Source organism: Somniosus microcephalus, chromosome 17 (genome assembly GCF_052327205.1).
Source record: "Somniosus microcephalus isolate GS21.2 chromosome 17, FLI_Smic_1.0, whole genome shotgun sequence".
In the NCBI taxonomy this organism is placed as follows: Eukaryota; Metazoa; Chordata; class Chondrichthyes; order Squaliformes; family Somniosidae; genus Somniosus; species Somniosus microcephalus.
This window is the reverse complement of record NC_141003.1, coordinates 15,806,590-15,828,440: the sequence shown is the minus strand read 5'-3', so window position 1 is coordinate 15,828,440 and position 21,851 is coordinate 15,806,590. Positions and strand designations below refer to the sequence as shown.

Genomic DNA, 21,851 nt, shown 5'->3' with positions numbered 1-21,851 from the left:
TTTGTTACTGACAGCTTGTGGTCAGAAACTTCCTCTTATAGATTCATATATATTGGCAGCCCACGGGTAGTCTTGAGTTAGAGAGAGCAGCCAGCATGTTTTGAATCTCACTGTCATCAGGTGTAAAATGTTTTAAAGTAGAGCCAGTATATCCAGGAGAGATAAGCTGGAGAAAGTTTACAGCTTGTGGACTACTGTTTAAGATCTGGTTTAGACAGAAAGCAAGTAAGAGTATAAAAGCATTGAACCATCCTAAATATACTACATTTCAGATTTACTGTAAGTAATGTAGCCATTGATTAAACTACCTAGATGTGTTTCTAAGTTGCAATCCAACATCTCCATACCTGTGTTCTTACTGGTTGAAGAGACACTGCATCTTCATCAATCGTTAGCTGTTCTTCAAGAGATAGCTGTTCTTCAAGAGATAGCTGTTCCTCAAAAGCTTGCTGTTCCTCACCCTCTGCCTGTACCTTCTCGTCCTCATTTGTATACTCCTTAATTTCAACTATAACAGGCTTATTTTTAAAAGCTCTCTGATGAGCATAAAAAGAAGGGATGCGGCAAGATATGTGGTCATATTGGGTGTGTAAGATCCGCACAGCAATGTCACTCATAGCCAGGGGTCGAGGGAGTTCAAATTCCATATGGTAGTTGACAAATTCATAGCCTTTGAACCTGTGATAGAACCAGCATCAGAAATTATTTTAAATAGTGCATTATGTCTTAGCAACTATCCTGTACTAGATTAAAACAGCAATAGTTTGCTGGCTAACTAAGCTTGAGTAAAAATAGTCATCCTCAAAAGTGCCCAATAAGATCAGGTGCAGACATGCACTTCATTTGCTGAGCAAGATTAGCTGTTGTGAATCAATCATGGGAACCCTCTCAGTTGTCTAAGATCCTGAATTACGAAAAAAAAATAAACTCAAGTGGCTAGAACTCGCTTCTACAATAATGAAAAGTTAGCAGCCAATCGCAATATCTCAGTAATGATCCTTTAGTGCTTCTTAAACAGCTAATGAGTTGCTTAACCACCATACATGTCAACGCTTGTACATCCAGCTATGGAGAGCGCAGTTCTTCAGTAAAATGGCTCAACAACAATTGGGAATAGCCCAATTTATCAATGAAACCCTGTATGTGCTTGTAAGCTCTCTTAAGGAGAACACTGGAGCAAATTTTTGTTGGCGGGCGATGGTCTCAAATACGCAAAGGAGGCACCACGCATGGCAGCATGTCACTCAAAGAGTCAACATTACTTCAACTACAAGAAGGACCCAGCTAGAGGCCCAGGAACATCTGCATGACTTAAAGAAAAAGGCAAGGCATAAATACTATTGTAAAGCACTGGCGGTGCAGGACATGAAAGAAACGGGTATGCACAGAATTGCTCTACTGACACAAAGGGGGTCATTTTAACCTAACTCGCTGGGTGGGAAACCCACGAGATCAGGTGGAACGTCGGTTTTACACCCTGCTCAATATTACTCTCCACTGGAGTGTAAAACCAGCGTTGTATCCGATCCCATCAATTTCCCAACAGGTGGGTTAGGTTACAATTTCCCCCAAAGAAATGTTAGCAAAGATGCCGTGACTAATGTTTTAGAAATCAATATAGCAGGGTTATGCAAATTACATTACACATGGCATTGTACACCCCTGCAATAATAAATTCACTCCACCTCTGTTGGGGTGAGCCAAGTTTTTATAATCTCTATAACAACAACTACAACTTGTATTTATATAGCGCCTTTAACGTAGTAAAACATCCCAAGGTGCTTCACAGGAGTATTAAAAGACAAAAAGTTTGACACCGAGCCACATAAAGAGAAATTAGGGCAGGTGACCAAAAGCTTGGTCAAAGAGGTAGGTCTTAAGGAGCGTCTTAAAGGAGGAAAGAGAGGTAGCGAGGCAGAGAGGTTTGGGCAGGGGATTCCAGAGCTTAGGGCCTAGGTAACAGTAGACAAGGCCACTATAATCAAGGATGCTCAAGAGGACAGAATTAGAGGAGCGCAGACATCTCGGGGGGGTTGTCGGGCTGAAGGAGATTACAGAGATAGGGAGGGGCGAGGCCATGGAGGGATTTGAAAATAAGGATGAGAATTTTGAAATCATGGCGTTGCTTAACCGGGTCATAATTTACTGTTGCTACATTTGCCCTGAACTCAAGCATCTTATTCCCAATACAATAGCAAAATACTGCGGATGCTGAAAATCTGAAATAACAATAGAAAATGCTGGAAACACTCAGCAGGTCAGGCAACATCCGGCTGCCTGACCTGTTGCGTATTTCCAGCATTTTCTGTTGTTATTTCATCTTATTCCCAATGCTTGTGGCATTCAGGTTTCGGCGTTTACAAGTAATCTCTACCCTTTTGTACTTTGTTTAGTCGCACTCCATTAACTTACTTTGCCTGTATTTATTTTCTCCCTCCTCTCGACTCACTTCCAAGCTTTGTTTATTTGTAAAGAGTCATTTCCCCTCCCCCTCCACATCTAATTTAAATGACTCGGAGCGCCTTCCAGTACATTGAAAGTTTGTGTTTCTGGATTTGCCCTGCAGTCCTCAGTGGTAATGTTACTGGACTAGTAATGCAGAGGCCTGGACTAATAATCCAGAGACATGAGTTTAAATCCCACCATGGCAGCTGGGGAATTTAAATTCAGATAATTCAATAAATCTGGAATAAAAAGCTAGTATCAGTAACGGTGACCATGAAATGATTGTCGTAAAAACCCATCTGGTTCACTAATGTCCTTCAGGGAAGGAAATCTGCCGTCCTTACCTGGTCTGGCCTACATGTGACACCAGACCCACAGCAATGTGGTTGACTCTCAACTGCCCTCTGAAATGTCCTAGCAAGCTACTCAGTTGTACCAAACCACTGCAAATAAGTATATAGTAATAATAAAACCGGACAGACCACCCGGCATCGACATGGACTGCAGTGGTTCAAGAAAGCGGTTCACCACCACCTTCTCAAGGGCATTTAGGGATGTGCAATAAATGCTGGCTTTACCAGCGACGGCCACGTCCCATGAACGAATTTTTAAAAAATTCTCCTGTATTAATCTGGTTTACCAGGGCTCTACTTGACACGTTAACCTTTCAGATGAACCTGTCACATTTTGGTAGAGGTATTACATTTGGTAAGAAAAATAGGGAGGTCACATATTACTTGGAAAATATGAATCTAGGTGGGGTAGAGGAACAATGGGATCTCGGAGTACAAATACACAAATCACTAAAAGTAGCGACGCAGGTTAACAAGGCCATAAAAAAAGCAAACCAAGCACTAGGGTTTATTTCTAGAGAGATTGAATTGAAAAGTAGGGGAGTTATGCAAAACTTGTATCGAACCTTGGTTAGACGACAATTGGAGTACTGCGTACAATTCTGGTCGCCATATTATAAAAAGCATATAGAGGCACTGCAGAGGTTGCAAAAAAGATTTACAAGGATGATACCAGAAATGCGAGGTTATACCCATCAGGAAAGGATGAACAGGCTGGGTCTCTTTTCTCTTGAAAAAAGAAAGCAGAGGGGTGACCTAATAGAGGAGTTTAAAATTATGAAAGTTTTTGATAGAGTGAATACAGAATGTTTCCACTTGTGGGGAAGAACAAAACTGGAGGCCATCAATATAAGATAGTCACCAAGAAATCCAATAGGGAATTCAGAAGAAACTTCTTTACCCAGAGTGTGGTGAGAATGTGGAACTCGCTACCACAGGGAGTGGTTGAAGCGAATAGTATCGATGCATTTAAGGGGAGGCTAAACAAGCATATGAGGGAGAAGGGAATAGAGGGTTAGGCTGATAGAGTTAGATGAGGAAAGACAGGAGGAGGCTCGAGTGGAGCATAAACGCCGGCATGGACTGGTTGGGCCGAATGGTCTGTTTCTGTGCTGTATGTCCAATGTAATCCTATGTATTTCCAGCATTTTCTGTTGCTACTTCATTTTATGAAGTTCTTCTTTGAATGCGACCTAGTCGACTTTTTGTTGAACAGTTCATCCATGTGACACACTGCACGATCTTCTAAGAAACAGTAAGGGGTAAAAATTGGGTAGCGCCCCCTTTGGTGCCCTGAAAAAGTTAGCACCCCCATGGCCGATTTTCCCAGGTAACACCCCGAGAGGGAGGAGGGGCGCTACTGGAAGCACCCCGCGTCCCTCTTAGGGCGCTGCGAGCCAATATCGCGGCACTATGTACCGCGGTACTGCAGATCTTCCTCCCCTTATTAAAGGGGAGGGGCCTGGCGCAACACGTCCTAGCGCCCAGCTGCGCTACCAGGAATCGCGAGTGCTGGCAAACAAAAATGGCCGCCCGCCACCTCCCCTTTAACTAGCGCCACCCCGGCCGCAGGTAGGCCCCCCTGACCCCGGCGGACATAGCGTCCGGCGGTAAGTCGGGGGGCGCCAAACAATATTACAGCCAGGGCGCTGCGCACAGCGCTGACGTCAGCGCTAATGGTTGCCGCTAACCTCCCACTAAATTTCGCGGGAGGCGTTAGCGGAGCCGTGCCCAGACGCTAGTTGATTTGCGCCCCGTTAGCACCCTCTTAGGGCGCTAATGGGAGGCGCAAATCAACCAACTTTAGCCCCCTAAATGTTTTCAACTGCTTTGCAGATGTTTATTGATTCCTTATTCTTGTGCTATTATTTTAAATATAACTTAAATATAGACTCAGCATTAAAGGCTGCCTACTTATCCGGGGCACTTAAAAAAAATTTCCATCACATACTACAAACTGGGCAAGTCAGCTAAAGATGGAACTGCCACATTTACTCTCTCTGGTCAGGAACCCTTAGATTAGGACCTGGTCTGAGTCTGATATATAACCATTCAAAATTTGCATTTTAGCAAGTTAAATGTATCGGCCCACACAATCATTGGCTCAGTTCATGTTTTTGGTATCATATTAAACCTATGCTGGAATTTGTAAACTAGCATTAATATTGCTCAAGTTAGCGTTAATGCACAGGCTACAATTTTCTGCACGGCAGTTAAGTCAGTGTAAAAATCATCACCCCCCACAATAGTATTTCCTCCCCCACTCCCAGGCTTCAGTGGGAAAGACCTTTACATTCGCCAGTAACAGTCTGTTTACCTGGGATTTTTGTTGAAATTTGCCCACAAACAGAGAGTGATGTTCTCATCAGTAACTACTTCCTGCATGTTTCCAGTCTCAATGTCAACAAGGTCAATAGCTTTCTGAAAAAAAATTTCATTTTTAAAACAAATATGCAGTGGAGCAGCGCGTGCATGAAAAAGTGTCTGCCAAATCCTCTCGTTGGTATACAAATACATTACAAAATGACGAGCATCAAAGTACAGCATCATGTCACTTCACAGAATCACAGAATCACAGAAACCCCACAGTGCAGATCGAGGCCATTTCGGCCCATCGAGCCTGCACCGACACATATCCCACCCGATCCCCGTAACCCCTATACATATCCCACCCTATCCCCGTAACCCCAGTAAGACAGTAACATGACAAAAACAACCCAAAGCGCTCTGTGTCGTTTTAAACTTTGATGAAGACCTGGGGCTGGAGTTTCCGCTCGATTGTGCTGGTTTTTTTCAGAGCAATTCACCCGGCAAATTACGTAGAGTGCAACTCCAGGCCAAGTTCCTTTTAAAAACAAGATTATAGACGCTGATCTTGCTAATGCATTATAATTATTTTTAATTCATTCTCGGGATGTGGGCCTCGCTTGCCAGGCCTGCGTTTATTGCCTAGCCCTGGTTGCTCTTGTACAGCTCAGTGGTCTGGAGTCACATATAGGCCATTCCGGGTAGGGACGACAGGTTTCCTTTCCTAAAGGACATTAGTGAACCAGTTGAGTTTCGACAACTTCATGGCAGTTTCATGGTCACTTTTACTGACACTAGTTTTTTAATTCCAGGTTTAAAGAAGAACCGAATTCAAATTCTCAAACTGCCATCATGGGATTTGAACTCATAGGGGTCGATTTTCCTGGAGCCGTCAGGCAGGGTTTCAGGCGTGTGGGGGGGGGGGGGGCAAATCCAGAATTTGGGGGTCCCGACACCATCCCGCCCAAAACCCCGCCCCACGTAAGTTTCAGGGCCGGCGGGTACCCGCCCCGCAATGTGACCCGCCGAAACCAGGCGGGAAGGGGTTAGTACCAATTAACTGCCTGTTAACAGGTAGTTAACAGGCAGTTTTTAGCCTAATCCCTATTTTGAGGGGTTTCGTGTGGGATTCCCGACGGCTCCAAACCACGCCAGGTTAGAGCAGGCTGGCCGTCGGGTTGAAGGAGTTGGAGGGGTCGCGATGTCGGTGCTCAGGTGAGTGATGGGTGCATGCGTGCAAAGGTAAGTGTGTTTGGTGGGTCTAAAGTGTGTAAAGAACTTTTATTTACCTGTACTTACCTTAACAACCTTTCTTCCTATAGCCGTCGGGAGCCCATCACTCAGCTGGCACTTAAAGCTGAACGGCTGCGATCTGTGAAAAGTGACAGCCTTCAGCTTTGAGTGCTGCTGAGAGTTCTAACTGAGACTGTGCAGAAGGACTCCGCTTCGAACTCAGACTGTCAGTGTTTCACAGCTTCAAACAGCTGTGAAACACTGATATTTCATCTGTCAAGAACTCTTGAGAGATGAAATTGCAGTCTGTGACGTCACCTGTTGCCGGGTGGCCCTTAATTGGTCTGCTGAGCCCACTGGGTGGGCTCAACAAGGTCAATCAAGGGAAAATCGCGCGGATTCGCCGGACGTCGCAGTGGGCGGGTCTAAAACCCGAAAGTTGTAGTCCTGCCTTCTTCCCGACAGCTTCGGGAAAATCGACCCCATATTCTCTAGATAGTAAGGCGGAGGTTGGGGATGGCATTAAAAGGGAAATTAAAGAAGCGTGCAATAAGGGCACAGCAGTCATCATGGGTGACTTTAATCTACATGTAGATTTGGCTAACCAAATTAGTAACAATACTATGGAGGAGGAATTCCTGGAGTGTTTACGGGATGGTTTCCTGGACCAATATGTCGAGGAACCAACCAGAGATCAGGCCATCTTAGACTGGGTATTATGTAATGAGAAAGGATTAATTAGCAATCTTGTTGTACGAGGCCCCTTGGGTCGGAGCGATCATAATATGATCGAATTCTTCATTAAGATGGAGAATGAAGTAGTTGACTCAGAGACTAGGGTCCTCAATTTAAATAAAGGAAACTACGATGGTCTGAGGAGTGAGTTGGGTAGGATTGATTGGGGAATGGCACTCAAAGGGTTGACAGTGGATAGGCAATGGCAAACATTCAAAGACCGAATGGATGAGCTACAGAATTTGTTCATCCCAGTTTGGCATAAAAATAAAACAAAAAAGGTGACTCAACCATGGCTAACAAGGGATATTAGGGATAGCATAAGATCCAAGGAAAGGACACATAAATTGGCCAGAAAAAGCAATAATCCTGAGGATTGGGAGCAGTTTAGGATTCAACAAAGGAGGACAAAGGGATTAATTAAGAAAGGGAAAATAGAATATGAGAGTAAGCTCGCAGGGAACATAAAAACTGACTGTAAAAGCTTATATAGATATGTGAAGAGAAAAAGATTGGTGAAGTCAAGCGTAGGTCCCTTGCAGTCAGAATCAGGGGAATTTATAATGGGAAACAAAGAAATGGCAGACCAACTAAATTCATACTTTGGTTCTGTCTTCACAAAGGAGGACACAAATAACCTCCCAGAGATGCCGGGGAACATAGGGTCTGATGAAAGGGTGGAACTGAAAGAAATCAGTATTTGTAGGGAAATGGTGTTAGGAAAATTGATGGGACTGAAGGCCGATAAATCCCCAGGGCCTGATGGTCTACATCCCAGGGTACTTAAGGAAGTGGCCCTAGAAATAGTAGATGCATTGCTGGTCATCTTCCAGAACTCGATAGACTCTGGAACAGTACCCATGGATTGGAGGGTAGCTAATGTTACCCCACTATTCAAAAAAGGTGGTAGAGAAAAAGCAGGGAATTATAGACCGGTAAGCCTGACATCGGTAGTGGGGAAAATGCTAGAGTCTATTATAAAAGATGTAATAGCAGAGCACTTGGAAAGTAGTGACAGGATCGGACAAAGTCAACATGAATTTACAAAAGGTAAATCATGCTTGACTAATCTACTGGAATTTTTTGAGGATGTAACTGGTAAAATAGATAAGGGAGAACCAGTGGATGTGGTGTATTTGGACTTTCAGAAGGCTTTCGATAAGGTCCCACATAAGAGATTAGCGTGCAAAATTAAGACACATGGGATTGGGGGCAAGGTATTGACTTGGATAGAGAACTGGTTGGCGGACAGAAAGCAAAGAGTTGGAAGAAACGGGTCGTTTTCCGAGTGGCAGGCAGTGACTAGTGGGGTACCGCGAGGATCGGTCCTAGGACCCCAGCTGTTCACAATATATATTAATGATCTGGACGAGGGAATTGGATGTAATATCTCCAAATTTGCAGACGACACAAAGCTGGGTGGGAGGGTAAGCTGTGAGGAGGATGTCGTGAAACTCCAGTGCGATCTGGACAGGTTGGGTGATTGGGCAGAAACATGGCAAATGCACTATAATGTGGATAAATGTGAGGTTATCCACTTTGGTGGCAAAAACAGGAAGGCAGACTATTATTTGAATGGCAATAGATTGGGAGAAGGGGAAGTGCAAAGAGACCTGGGTGTTCTTGTGCACCAGTCGCTGAAGGTAAGCATGCAGGTGCAGCAGGCAGTTAAGAAGGCAAATGGTATGTTAGCCTTCGTAGCAAGAGGGTTCGAGTACAGGAACAAGGATGTCTTGCTACAGTTGTACAGGGCCTTGGTGAGACCGCACCTTGAGTATTATGTGCTGTTTTGGTCGCCTTACCTGAGGAAGGACGTTCTTGCCATGGAAGGAGGAGTGCAACAAAGGTTCACCAGGCTGATACCTGGGATGGCAGGAATGACATATGAGGAGAGATTGTGTCGATTGGGCTTATACTCACTGGAGTTTAGAAGATTGAGAGGGGATTTCATCGAAACCTATAAAGTTCTGTCAGGCCTGGACAGACTAGATGCAGGAATGATGTTTCTGATGGCCGGGGAGTCCAGAACCAGGGGTCATAGTCTAAGGATAAGGGGTAAGCCATTTAGGACTGAAATGAGGAGGAATTTCTTCACCCAGAGAGTGGTGAACCTGTGGAATTCTCTGCCACAGATGGTGGTGGAGGCCAGTTCATTAAATATATTCAAGAAAGAGTTGGATATATTTCTTAAGGCTAAAGGGATCAAGGGATATGGGGAGAAGGCAGGGACAGGGTACTGAATTTGGATGATCAGCCATGATCTCATTGAATGGCGGAGCAGGCTCGAAGGGCCGAATGGCCTACTCCTGCTCCTATCTTCTATGTTTCTATTATTAGTCCAGGAACATAACCACTACACCACTGACATGAATCAGTCATTCATGAAAGAAAGACTTATGAAATAATACTGAGCAGCCTGCAGGTGGAGCTGTCCAGGGAGAGTATAAATACTCGGGCACGGGCCCAGCTTGCGCAGGACATTCTTAACAGGAACTAGTGAAGGACACAACTAGATCTCCATGTTGTAAAACAGTTGATTAAAGCTTTGTTTAATGCTTAGACCAAGTGCCTAGTAGTTTTCTTACGTCAACCACCATCCCCTATGTGATACACTATGCCTTACCAGATGCTACCCTTTTCTTCATGCTTCCTCCCATGGTCCTGATTGTAAATTAGCTTAATTTTACTTCAGGACAAGACAGTACCTCAAGCTTTTTCTCATCTCTTATTCACCACCATCCTACTTTCCATATGTATCAAAAAACAGATAATTTCTGAACATAACAAAACTTGTATTAACTGTTCCTCTTATTCACATCTCATATAAGCCGCTAAAGATTATTGGTGCCCAGTCTCAGTAAGCCCTGCAGTAGGCGGTCATTAATTAGGTAATATTCAACATCGTTTGCCACAGTGAGTTTTGTTTGGTTGTGATCAGCGCAACGCAGAAGTCATCACTTGTTCTAACCCAGAAATGTCAGATAGCACGACATACCTTAGCTAGCTCATCATCAATGGATTAGCCAGCAACTGGTTTTGGTCAGCCCAGACAGGCAATGTTTCACGTGTGTTTTTGTTGCACTTATGAGTCTAAAGTAATTTTCTGATGCATCTACCTGTAGGAGGATATCAGTTGCTTTATCATTTGTGTTGGAGAGGAGATCCTGAAGATCCCAGATGGTCTGTTGATACTGGGCCGCAGTCGCCTCAGGCAACTCGTCAGGTGGAGTGTTGCTTAGTAACATTTCCAATTCATCTAAAAGCTGCAACACGTTACATGAAAGTCACAGGGCAGATTTTAAAAGTTTTTCCATTATACAGCACTCAAAAGTCTTAGTTAAATGCTTTTAACGTCTAAAGAAAATGGTTCAAAATATTACGAAAGAGAATAATCTGGGGAAACACAACATTGTGAAAATGTAGTTCCAGAAGTAAGTTGTAGGACAGTTTCACTCGTGCAAAGGCAGGTGGGAAACCTCGAACCCAGCAACAGAAAGGGGCAGTGCTAATTTAAAGGAAGAGTCTGGAGGGGGAAATGAGATGTTGATGAAGCATGCATTAAGAAAGGGGGAAGTGTTGGAACCACAGGAGGGGGAATGGCAATAGCTTCTAAAAATCAGATAGGGACAACAGCAGCACAAAGGGGGATTAACTGTGTTGGGATCACAATGACCAAGTTTCCATCAAACACCAGAATTCCTTGTAGATATCGTAGCATTGAGTTGTCTCCATGAGGAGTTAAAAACTGTATTTTCTTACCAATTACATCCAAATTATCATTCTAGGAACTGATCTACATATATAATTTGAAAAACATGTGCTTTTGTGACAATGCAATTAAGGGATTTTTTTATTGCACCGGATTAGTATTATGGTGATAAAGCTAAACCCGACATTCAATTAGCTTCATACAACATACGAGCAATTTGAGGCATGACGTGCGGTGAGTGTAGTGTGCTGGGGAGAAAAAAGGTGACTTTGGACCTCTGGTTCCCAAAGCTCTCCACCACTGGGGTTTTCCTCGCCTCGTGTCTGGGTCTCTTGTAGACTCATTGATAGAGATTGATTGCTATGATTAGTCAACAACGCCATCGTCATGGAGTGACTCCCAGGGTGGCAGAAGGCGAACTAGATGGTCCGTGGTCTTTTTTCATCTAGCAATTCCTATGTTCATTATTGTAATATAATTGTGTGTTCCAGTGTCACATTGCATGAGATGAAAACAAACTAAACCAGTTAGCCCAGAGAGATAGAAACTTCTTTGGACCTGACAACAGTCTAAGGATTAAAATGTTTATTAAGCTAAGTGCTTACCTGTAATATTGTTCTACCTCCTTCAAACAAAGACTTTATGGCTACATTGGGATCCTCTTTGAAAAGGTTTATGAAGGTATTAATCTCCTGAGGTATTGTCGGATCGGGGGTTCCATCGCACTTCATGTAACGATGCCACTGAGGGAACAGAACCAAACAGCAACTATTTACAACAGTAAGCTACTTATTGCAACTTTGTTCATTTAAATAAAATATCTATATAGCCTAATCCGCGATGCGGCAGATTTAAAAGAAGCGAAATGCATTTATCTTCAAATTAGATATTAATTTGATCTGAGTTTAAAAAATAAATAAAAAGCATCGCTCCAATGAAATATATGATGCTACCCAGTCACTTTGTCTGCAGATGGTCCTTTTATTTCCCATAGCTAATACATTTTTGCTGTAAGAAAGAGCTTGCATTTCTATAGCGCCTTTCACGACCACCGGACGTCCCAAAGCGCTTTACAGCCAATGAAGTACTTTTGAAGTGTAGTCACTGTTGTAATGTAGGAAACACGGCAGCCAATTTGTGCATAGCAAGCTCCCACAAACAGCAATGTGATAATGACCAGATAATCTGTTTTTAGTGATGTTGATTGAGGGATAAATATTGGCCAGGACACCGGGGAGAACTCCCTTGCTCTTCTTCGAAATATTGCCATGGGATCTTTTACGTCCACCTGAGAGAGCAGACGGGGCCTCGGTTTAACGTCTCATCTGAAAGATGGCACCTCCGACAGTGCAGCACTCCCTCAGCACTGTATTGTGCTCCTTCTGACTCAGAGGCAAGGATGCTACCAACTGAGCCATGGCTGACACCACTGCAAGCAATACAGATTTCTACCTTTTACTTGAACAATCATTATTTCTTGTTCAAATAAATGTAGTCATCCAACTTCATGTCATCCCATTTTTCAATGTGATCCTTCCGCGCATAGATGTACATACAACCCGTAAAGAAAATCTTGCAAACACAACTTCTGTATTTAAGTTATTCTAGTTCAGAGACCATTTGAAACTAAACGACTGCAGGATTTGTGAATTACCATGAATGTAAACCTCTTGAGCCAGTACTCTGCTTTACAGGGGGTTGGATGTGGGTTTGTGCCCAGAGTTCTCGTATGGTTGATGCAGATTTGTTCCTGACTGTCAGAAGGGCGTGAGTTCAAGTTTCACTCAAGAGACTTGAGCATAATATCCAGGCTGACACTCTAGTACAGTGCTGAGGGAGTGCCGCACTGGCGGAGGTGCCATCCTTCAGATGAGACGTTAAACCGAGGCCCCATCCGCCCTCTCAGGTGGACGTAAAATATCTCATGGAACTATTTCAAAGAGGAGCAAGGGAGTTCTCCGTGTTGTCTGGCCAATATTTATCCCTCAACCAACATCACTAAAACACAGATTATCTGGTCATTATCACATTGCTGTTTGTGGGAGCTTGCTGTGCACAAAATTGGCTGCCGCGTTTCCCACATTACAACAGTGACTGCACTTCAAAAGTACCTCACTGGCTGTAAAGCACTTTGGGGCATCCTGAGGTCATGAAAGGCGCTATTAAATGCAAGTCTTTTTTTTTTCTTTTTGTCAAAGACAAGGGCCGGCATTTTACTCACCTCAATGGGTCCGGGCCCCACTGCTAGCTCCATCCCGCTCTGGAAAATGAATTTACGTCGATAGGGCTTGTTAAGCCCGCCCAGCACGTTACCCGGCCCAAATAGAGGAAGTGGGTCTGGTGACGTCATTCATGACACATCATCAGCCGGTTTCCTTAAAGGGATCATGGCGGCCTTTTGATGTTTGTGCTGTCAGTGTTCTACAACACTGAAGTGCTACAAACACTGACAATCACTGCACAGAGGTGCAGGGCTGCACTCAGGTTCTCCCATGACTCCCTCCATATGCTTATGCAGGGAGTCACAGCATGCAGGGTCCCATGGGCGGAAGAGACCTCCCCGGAGACCAACACAGCCTGGTTGCACATTGCAGAGGAGGTCACAAGCAGGGATGTCGTCAGGAGGACCTGGGTGCAGTGCCGCAAACCTTTCAATGATCTCAGTAGACAGATTTGTGTGCACCTTTGGAAGTGGCTTAGTGAGTTGCAGTGAATGGTGCGACATAATGGTACCCCCACAATGGTGGTGAGTGTGAAAGGAATGGCTTGGACATTGTAAGGATGCTTTCTGGTGTTGGTGTGGGGTGGTGCCCACCTGACACATCATGTGGCAGCCAGGGTGTACAGCATCAAGTGAAGTAAATCTGGCCATGGTGAGGCCTTCCCTGCCCTCCCGGGCAGCAATGTGCTGATGCCCTCTGTCCTGTGCAGCACCAAGTGATTGCGCAGAAGATTGGTGTTGTTGTTGGTGCTGCTGGTGTGCCTGGTGCTGCTGGTGATGGGGCTGATCGTGGGCAGATACTGAGGACCAAGTTGAGACAGTATAAAGGGCATCCATGTTGATGGAATAGATGGCAGGTGAAGTAGAGATGACAGAAGCGATCTGTCAATGGTGAGAGAATTCTTCCAATGAGGTGAGAGTGAATGGAGAGTGGAAAGTGGAAAGTGGAAAGCCTGCAGAATCTGTGCTGGAACTGGACTGAGAAACAGCTTGTGGCTGAGGAAAGTGATGATCTGTCAGGTGGGAGCTTTTACTGTACAGTTGAAGCTTTCAAGGAATCAGCTGGAGCAATGGCCACGAAACTCATGCCTCAGGTTGACAGCCGTGGTCCCCGAACAGTGTGGTTCCCATGGTCATGCAGTTAAAGTCAAAAGGTAAGATAAAAAGCCTGTTAATGATCTGTCAACTAGCTAATGATTTGAATTGGGTCGCCCACCATTGCCGGTCGGGTCTGCTCAGCGTTGACAGACCCGACATTGGGAAAGTCGCGTTGCGGCGGGTTCCTGACCCGCTGTCAAAAAAAAAACACTTTCCTACCCAACCCGCCACTAATCCCACCCACTGACCACTCGTAAAATCTCAGTCTAGACTTTTGCCCACAGGAATAGAGGAATATCAGCAGAGATGTCATTGCCAGGCTGCTCCTGTGTAACTCCTCCTGGTCAGAGGTTTTGGGAGCAGGCTACCTGCCAATCACTTCAGCTGGGAATGACGCGTTGCCAGAGGAGTAAGCTAAAGAGAGTGAGAAAAACAAAAATAATTAAATGGGAACCCCCAAAAAAAGTAACATTATTGTCAAGGGAAAGGGTTAGGGAATCCCATGCCATCCCATGATCTAAAGATAAAGGAACACAAGAACAAGAGTAGGCCTTTCAGCCCCTCGAGCCTGTTCTGCCATTCAATTAGATCATGGCTGATCTGTATCTTAACTCCATCTACCCGCCTTGGTTCCATATCCCTTACCTAACAAAAATCTATCAATCTCAGTTTTGACATTTTTAATTGATTCCCCCAAGCCTCAACAGCTCTTTGGGAGAGAGAGTTCCAGATTTCCACCACCCTTTGTGTGAAGAAGTGCTTCCTGACATCACCCCTGAACAGCCTGGCTCTAATTTTAAGGTTCTGCCCCCTTGTTCTGGCCTCCCCCCACCAGAGGAGATAGTTTCTCCCTATCAAATTTTTTAATCATCTTAAACACCTCAATCTTATATAAAAAGCTATTTTGTAACACCACTGCATTCAAGATTACCTTATCAACACTCCTTAATCTTCTACACTCAAGGAAATACAAGCCTAGACTAGGCAACAATATTGAGAAACATTACCTTGGTCATTTCTCTAAGATTTTTTTGCTGCTTCTGAACAGCAAGCCTATTTCTTTCCAAAACTTGGAAAAGTTCAGGCAGTTCATTTTCTTTACGTGCCTTATCCTGTTTGAGGCAAAAACAAAATCAAGTGCATATTAGCTACATTTTAAAAAAAGTTAGCCGAATATATAATTTAGATTTCATCAGTACCGAGTATAATTTGCTAATACTTCAGAAGAAAGTATTTAAATGAAAGATTGTTTGATGATTCACTCAACTCCTCTGAACAGACCATGCATAATGTGCACTATCATAGACTTTTATCTAACTCAAATGCATATAATCGGCAGGAAACATACCGATTTTCTTTGTCTACCAATCTTGCGTTTTAAATCAGTATACATTTTATTGCAAGCAAAATAAATGTTGAAGGCACTAGCTGATCTCCCATGGCATTGCACGTGATAGTCCTGGTCCTGGAGCACACTCGTGATGTTTCGCTGTAAAGCTGGAGCGGTGTTGATTCTGGCCTGTCCCTTTAACACCACAGCTCAGCTACTCCTATTGGATGAGTTGTCCAAATAGGCACACTTTGAAGTCAATTAGATGTTAATTGCTACTTCCCCAGAGGGAAGTTTCTCAAGACTGGCAGCTATTTGTAAACACCCGGCTCCTCCCCTTGGCCAGGTTATCAAGATCATCGAAACCAGCAGGACACGACTGTTTCCTTTCTATTTTTAAAGAATATTATGTTGTTATTTTATGAATATGCCATTTAAGTCAATCAGGTGCAGGCCCAACACATACTTGGCATGTGTGCAAAAGTGTGACACTTTGCAGTGTGGCAGACGGGTGTTATACACAAGGCTTTTCTACATGTAGATTATAGAATCGTACAAATTGCAGCACAGAAAGCGACCAAGTGGTGAATTGTGATAGTACTAGTTCGATATTGGAGCTACTTGCTCCCATTCCATTTCTCTACACTCTCCTCATACCCTTTCATATTTTTCTCTTCAAGTGTTTAACTAATTCCTTCTTAAATGCTGTAATTGACTCAACTTCAATAGCTGCGTGCAGTAATGTTTTATATTTTCTATAAGCACCCCTTTATACTTTTACTAGCTGAAGTGCCCGGCGGTGCCGAGGGTCTTTTGAGGGCATGTTGTTGTTGGAAGAGAGAGAGAGAGCGACTGGGGGGAAGAGAGAGAGAGAGCGACTGGGGGGAAGAGAGAGAGCGACTGGGGGGAAGAGAGAGGGCGACTGGGGGGGAAGAGAGAGAGCGACTGGGGGGAAGAGGGAGAGCGACTGGGGGAAGAGAGAGAGCGACTGGGGGGAAGAGAGAGAGCGACTGGGGGGAAGAGAGAGAGCGACTGGGGGGAAGAGAGAGAGCGACTGGGGGGAAGAGAGAGAGCGACTGGGGGGAAGAGAGAGAGCGACGGGGGGAAGAGGGAGAGCGACGGGGGGAAGAGAGAGAGCGACTGGGGGGAAGAGAGAGGGCGACTGGGGGGAAGAGGGAGAGCGACTGGGGGGAAGAGAGAGAGCGACTGGGGGGAAGAGAGAGAGCGACTGGGGGGAAGAGAGAGAGCGACTGGGGGGAAGAGAGAGAGCGACTGGGGGGAAGAGAGAGAGCGACTGGGGGGAAGAGAGAGAGCGACTGGGGGGAAGAGGGAGAGCGACTGGGGGGAAGAGAGAGAGCGACTGGGGGGAAGAGAGAGAGCGACTGGGGGGAAGAGAGAGAGCGACTGGGGGGAAGAGAGAGAGCGACTGGGGGGAAGAGAGAGAGCGACTGGGGGGAAGAGAGAGAGCGACTGGGGGAAGAGAGAGAGCGACTGGGGGGGAAGAGAGAGAGCGACGGGGGGAAGAGGGAGAGCGACGGGGGGAAGAGAGAGAGCGACTGGGGGGGAAGAGAGAGAGCGACTGGGGGGAAGAGAGAGAGCGACTGGGGGGAAGAGAGAGAGCGACTGGGGGGAAGAGAGAGAGCGACTGGGGGGAAGAGAGAGAGCGACTGGGGGGAAGAGAGAGAGCGACTGGGGGGAAGAGAGAGAGCGACTGGGGGGAAGAGAGAGAGCGACTGGGGGGAAGAGAGAGAGCGACTGGGGGGAAGAGAGAGAGCGACTGGGGGGAAGAGAGAGAGCGACTGGGGGGAAGAGAGAGAGCGACTGGGGGGAAGAGAGAGAGCGACTGGGGGGAAGAGAGAGAGCGACTGGGGGGAAGAGAGAGAGGAGGGGGAGAGCGACTGGGGGGAAGAGAGAGAGCGACTGGGGGAAGAGAGAGAGCGACTGGGGGGAAGAGAGAGAGCGACTGGGGGAAGAGAGAGAGCGACTGGGGGGAAGAGAGAGAGCGACTGGGGGGAAGAGAGAGAGCGACTGGGGGGAAGAGAGAGAGCGACTGGGGGGAAGAGAGAGAGCGACTGGGGGGAAGAGAGAGAGCGACTGGGGGGAAGAGAGAGAGCGACTGGGGGGAAGAGAGAGAGCGACTGGGGGAAGAGAGAGAGCGACTGGGGGAAGAGAGAGAGCGACTGGGGGGTAGAGAGAGAGCGACTGGGGGGTAGAGAGAGAGCGACTGGGGGGTAGAGAGAGAGCGACTGGGGGGTAGAGAGAGAGCGACTGGGGGGTAGAGAGAGAGCGACTGGGGGTAGAGAGAGAGCGACTGGGGGGTAGAGAGAGAGCGACTGGGGGGTAGAGAGAGAGCGACTGGGGGGTAGAGAGAGAGCGACTGGGGGGTAGAGAGAGAGCGACTGGGGGGTAGAGAGAGAGCGACTGGGGGGTAGAGAGAGAGCGACTGGGGGGTAGAGAGAGAGCGACTGGGGGGTAGAGAGAGAGCGACTGGGGGGTAGAGAGAGAGCGACTGGGGGGTAGAGAGAGAGCGACTGGGGGGTAGAGAGAGAGCGACTGGGGGGTAGAGAGAGAGCGACTGGGGGGTAGAGAGAGAGCGACTGGGGGGAAGAGAGAGAACGACTGGGGGGAAGAGAGAGAACGACTGGGGGGAAGAGAGAGAACGACTGGGGGGTAGAGAGAGAGCGACTGGGGGGTAGAGAGAGAGCGACGGGGGGTAGAGAGAGAGCGACTGGGGGGTAGAGAGAGAGCGACTGGGGGGTAGAGAGAGAGCGACTGGGGGGTAGAGAGAGAGCGACTGGGGGGTAGAGAGAGAGCGACTGGGGGGTAGAGAGAGAGCGACTGGGGGGTAGAGAGAGAGCGACTGGGGGGTAGAGAGAGAGCGACTGGGGGGTAGAGAGAGAGCGACTGGGGGGTAGAGAGAGAGCGACTGGGGGGTAGAGAGAGAGCGACTGGGGGGTAGAGAGAGAGCGACTGGGGGGTAGAGAGAGAGCGACTGGGGGGTAGAGAGAGAGCGACTGGGGGGTAGAGAGAGAGCGACTGGGGGGTAGAGAGAGAGCGACTGGGGGGTAGAGAGAGAGCGACTGGGGGGTAGAGAGAGAGCGACTGGGGGGTAGAGAGAGAGCGACTGGGGGTAGAGAGAGAGCGACTGGGGGGGTAGAGAGAGAGCGACTGGGGGGAAGGGAGAGCGCAACTGGGGGGAAGAGAGAGAGAGAGCGACGGGGGGAAGAGAGAGAGAGAGCGACGGGGGGAAGAGAGAGAGAGAGCGACGGGGGAAGAGAGAGAGAGAGCGACGGGGGGAAGAGAGAGAGCGACTGGGGGGAAGAGAGAGAGAGAGCAACTGGGGGGAAGAGAGAGAGAGAACGACTGGGGGGAAGAGAGAGAGAGAGCGACTGGGGGGAAGAGAGAGAGAAAGCGACTGGGGGGAAGAGAGAGAGAAAGCGACTGGGGGGAAGAGAGAGAGAGAGCGACTGGGGGGAAGAGAGAGAGAGAGCGACTGGGGGGAAGAGAGAGAGAGAGCGACTGGGGGGAAGAGAGAGAGAGAGCGATGGGGGGAAGAGAGAGAGAGAGCGACTGGGGGGAAGAGAGAGAGAAAGCGACTGGGGGGAAGAGAGAGAGAGAGCGACTGGGGGGAAGAGAGAGAGAGAGCGACTGGGGGGAAGAGAGAGAGAGAGCGACTGGGGGGAAGAGAGAGAGAGAGCGATGGGTGGAAGAGAGAGAGAGAGCGACTGGGGGGAAGAGAGAGAGAGCGACTGGGGGGAAGAGAGAGAGAGAGCGACTGGGGGGAAGAGAGAGAGAGAGCGACTGGGGGGAAGAGAGAGAGAGAGCGACTGGGGGGAAGAGAGAGAGAGCGACTGGGGGGAAGAGAGAGAGAGCGACTGGGGGGAAGAGAGAGAGAGCGACTGGGGGGAAGAGAGAGAGAGAGCGACTGGGGGGAAGAGAGAGAGCGACGGGGGGAAGAGAGAGAGCGACTGGGGGGGAAGAGAGAGAGAGAGCGACTGGGGGGAAGAGAGAGAGAGAGAGCGACTGGGGGGAAGAGAGAGAGAGAGCGACTGGGGGGAAGAGAGAGAGAGAGCGACTGGGGGGAAGAGAGAGAGAGAGCGACTGGGGGGAAGAGAGAGAGAGAGCGACTGGGGGGAAGAGAGAGAGAGAGCGACTGGGGGGAAGAGAGAGAGAGAGCGACTGGGGGGAAGAGAGAGAGAGAGCGACTGGGGGGAAGAGAGAGAGAGAGCGACTGGGGGGAAGAGAGAGAGAGAGCGACTGGGGGAAGAGAGAGAGAGAGCGACTGGGGGAAGAGAGAGAGAGAGCGACTGGGGGGAAGAGAGAGAGAGAGCGACTGGGGGGAAGAGAGAGAGAGAGCGACTGGGGGGAAGAGAGAGAGAGAGCGACTGGGGGGAAGAGAGAGAGAGAGCGACTGGGGGAAGAGAGAGAGAGAGCGACTGGGGGAAGAGAGAGAGAGAGCGACTGGGGGGAAGAGAGAGAGAGCGACTGGGGGGAAGAGAGAGAGCGACTGGGGGGAAGAGAGCGCGCGACTGGGGGGAAGTGGGGGGAGAAGCGGGGGAAGGGGGAGAAGCGGGGGAAGGGGAGGGGGCAAAGAAAGGGGGGGAAAGGGGAGGGGAGGCGGGGAGAAAGGGGAGGGGGATGGGGGGAGAAAGGGGAGGGGGGAAGGGGGGGAAAGGGGAGGGGGAGAAGGGGGGGAAGGGGAGGGGGAGGGGAGGGAGAAGGGGGGAAGGGGAGGGGGGAGGAGAGGGGAGGGAGAAGGGGGGGAGGGGAGGGGGAAGTGGGGGGAGAAGCGGGGGAAAGGGGAGGGGAGGGGGAAGAAGGGGGGAAAGGGGAGGGGAGGGGGAAAAGGGGAGGGGGTAGAAGGGGGGAAAGGGGAGGGGGTAGAAGGGGGAAAGGGGAGGGGGTAGAAGGGGGGAAAGGGGAGGGGGAGAAGGGGGGAAAGGGGAGGGGGGAAAGGGGAGGGGGGAAAGGGGAGGGGGGGAAAGGGTAGCGGGGGGAGAGGGGGGAAGGGGGGAAAGGGGAGGGGGGAGGGGGGAAAGGGGAGTGGGGGCGGAGGGGGGGTGGGGGGAAAGGGGAGGGGGAGGAGGGGAGGGTAGGGGGAGAGGGGGGAGAGGAGGGGGGGAGAAAGGGATGGGGGAGCCAGCAGACCCTCTCCCCTCTGCCGGCGATGGCTCCGCTGAGCTCCATGCCGCCCCACGCACTGACATGCCGAGCGCAGCGCCCCGGTCAGCCCGAGCCCCGCCCTCCTGAGGCGGCTTGAGATGGCCGATTGCGGCTGGCCGGGCCCGGTTGCCTTTGTAACCCTCCTCCCCTCTCCGCCTCCCGATCTCCGGGACCGGGCCTCAGCGGCTTGAGACGGCCGATTGCGGCTGGCGAGCCCGGTTGCCGGGGTAACCCTCTCCGCTCCCGCTCCCCTCCCGAGCCCCGCCCGCCCCCCCCCCGCTAACCTGCTCGCTTCCCGCTGGCCGCGCTCTGTGTGGAGGTGCGCGTGCGCCGTGCAGCGTGAGCGCGAATGAAGCCGCAGCCAGCCTTTACCAAGATGGCTGGCCGCTGGTTCAGAATCGGGCCCGGTGGGGGGTGAGGGGTGGGAGGAGCTTGCCACAAAACAATTGCCTAGGGTCCAGCATGGCTGGTAACAGACGCCCAGGCTTCGAGGCCTACCTGCAAAAACGGGGAAAGGTAGGAAAATTAATGAGATTAGATAAAAGATTTAGAAAGTAATTAACTTTTTAAAAAAACAATATGTGTTTTAAAAGCAACTTTTTTTTTTAAAGACGCAGAAAGCGGGGAAAAGAAAAGTTTGGAATCAAGATGGCGGCGACTCACCTCAGTCCAGAACGATAAGGCCCGCCCACACTCGCACCGATTGGTCGACCGTCAGGTCACCGAAGCATAGGATTGGTCAATCGTCCCGTCACTCGACTCTAAGAGGGCCCGCCCGCACGCGCCAGGAACCCACCCCCACCACGCAGCGATTGGTCGACCGTCGGGTTGCTCGACCGTACGATTGGTCGACCTCGACGTCACCCGATGCTAATGAGCGGATAATGAGATGCTAATGAGCGGAATTTTGAATGTTTTTTGGATACCACGGGCGCAATTTTTGTCTCGCCAAAACGTAAATACGCTTACGACCGTTCCGGAACCGTAAGCTTTCTTTTGATGTAACGCACGCATAGGTACGCTCTATAACTTTAGAGTGTATAGCCGGACAGACACACCGAAGGACAGACAGACAGACAGATAGACAGACAGATAGACAGACAGACAGACAGATGTATCCTTTTATATAGATAGACTAGCTGGAGTGCCCGGCGGTGCCGAGGCTTTTTCGAGGGCATGTTGTTGTTGGAAGCGAGAGAGAGAGAGCGACTGCGGGGAAGAGAGAGAGCGACTGGAGGGAAGAGAGAGAGCGACTGG

The 21,851-nt window shown here is 48.8% G+C and overlaps 1 protein-coding gene and 1 pseudogene across 5 annotated transcripts in view; both read right to left on the bottom strand.

Annotated features, from left to right (window-relative positions):
* dnai7 (dynein axonemal intermediate chain 7) overlaps positions 1-15,198 on the bottom strand; it is a 227,593-nt gene extending 212,395 nt beyond the window's left edge. For all 5 annotated transcript variants that reach the window (XR_015081513.1, XM_086009971.1, XM_086009968.1 and 2 more), the window contains exons 1-5: positions 15,109-15,198; positions 11,388-11,525; positions 10,190-10,336; positions 5,116-5,219; positions 348-678 (exon numbers count right to left, since the gene is read on the bottom strand). Coding sequence is in view for 4 of the 5 variants with exons in the window: in XM_086009971.1 (XP_085866097.1) it covers positions 348-678; positions 5,116-5,219; positions 10,190-10,336; positions 11,388-11,525; positions 15,109-15,117 (729 nt within the window). In the remaining variant the exon portion in view is untranslated. The remainder of the gene's footprint in view (positions 1-347; positions 679-5,115; positions 5,220-10,189; positions 10,337-11,387; positions 11,526-15,108) is intronic.
* LOC147105528 (tyrosine-protein phosphatase non-receptor type substrate 1-like) overlaps positions 1-21,851 on the bottom strand; it is a 535,426-nt pseudogene that overhangs the window by 321,231 nt on the left and 192,344 nt on the right.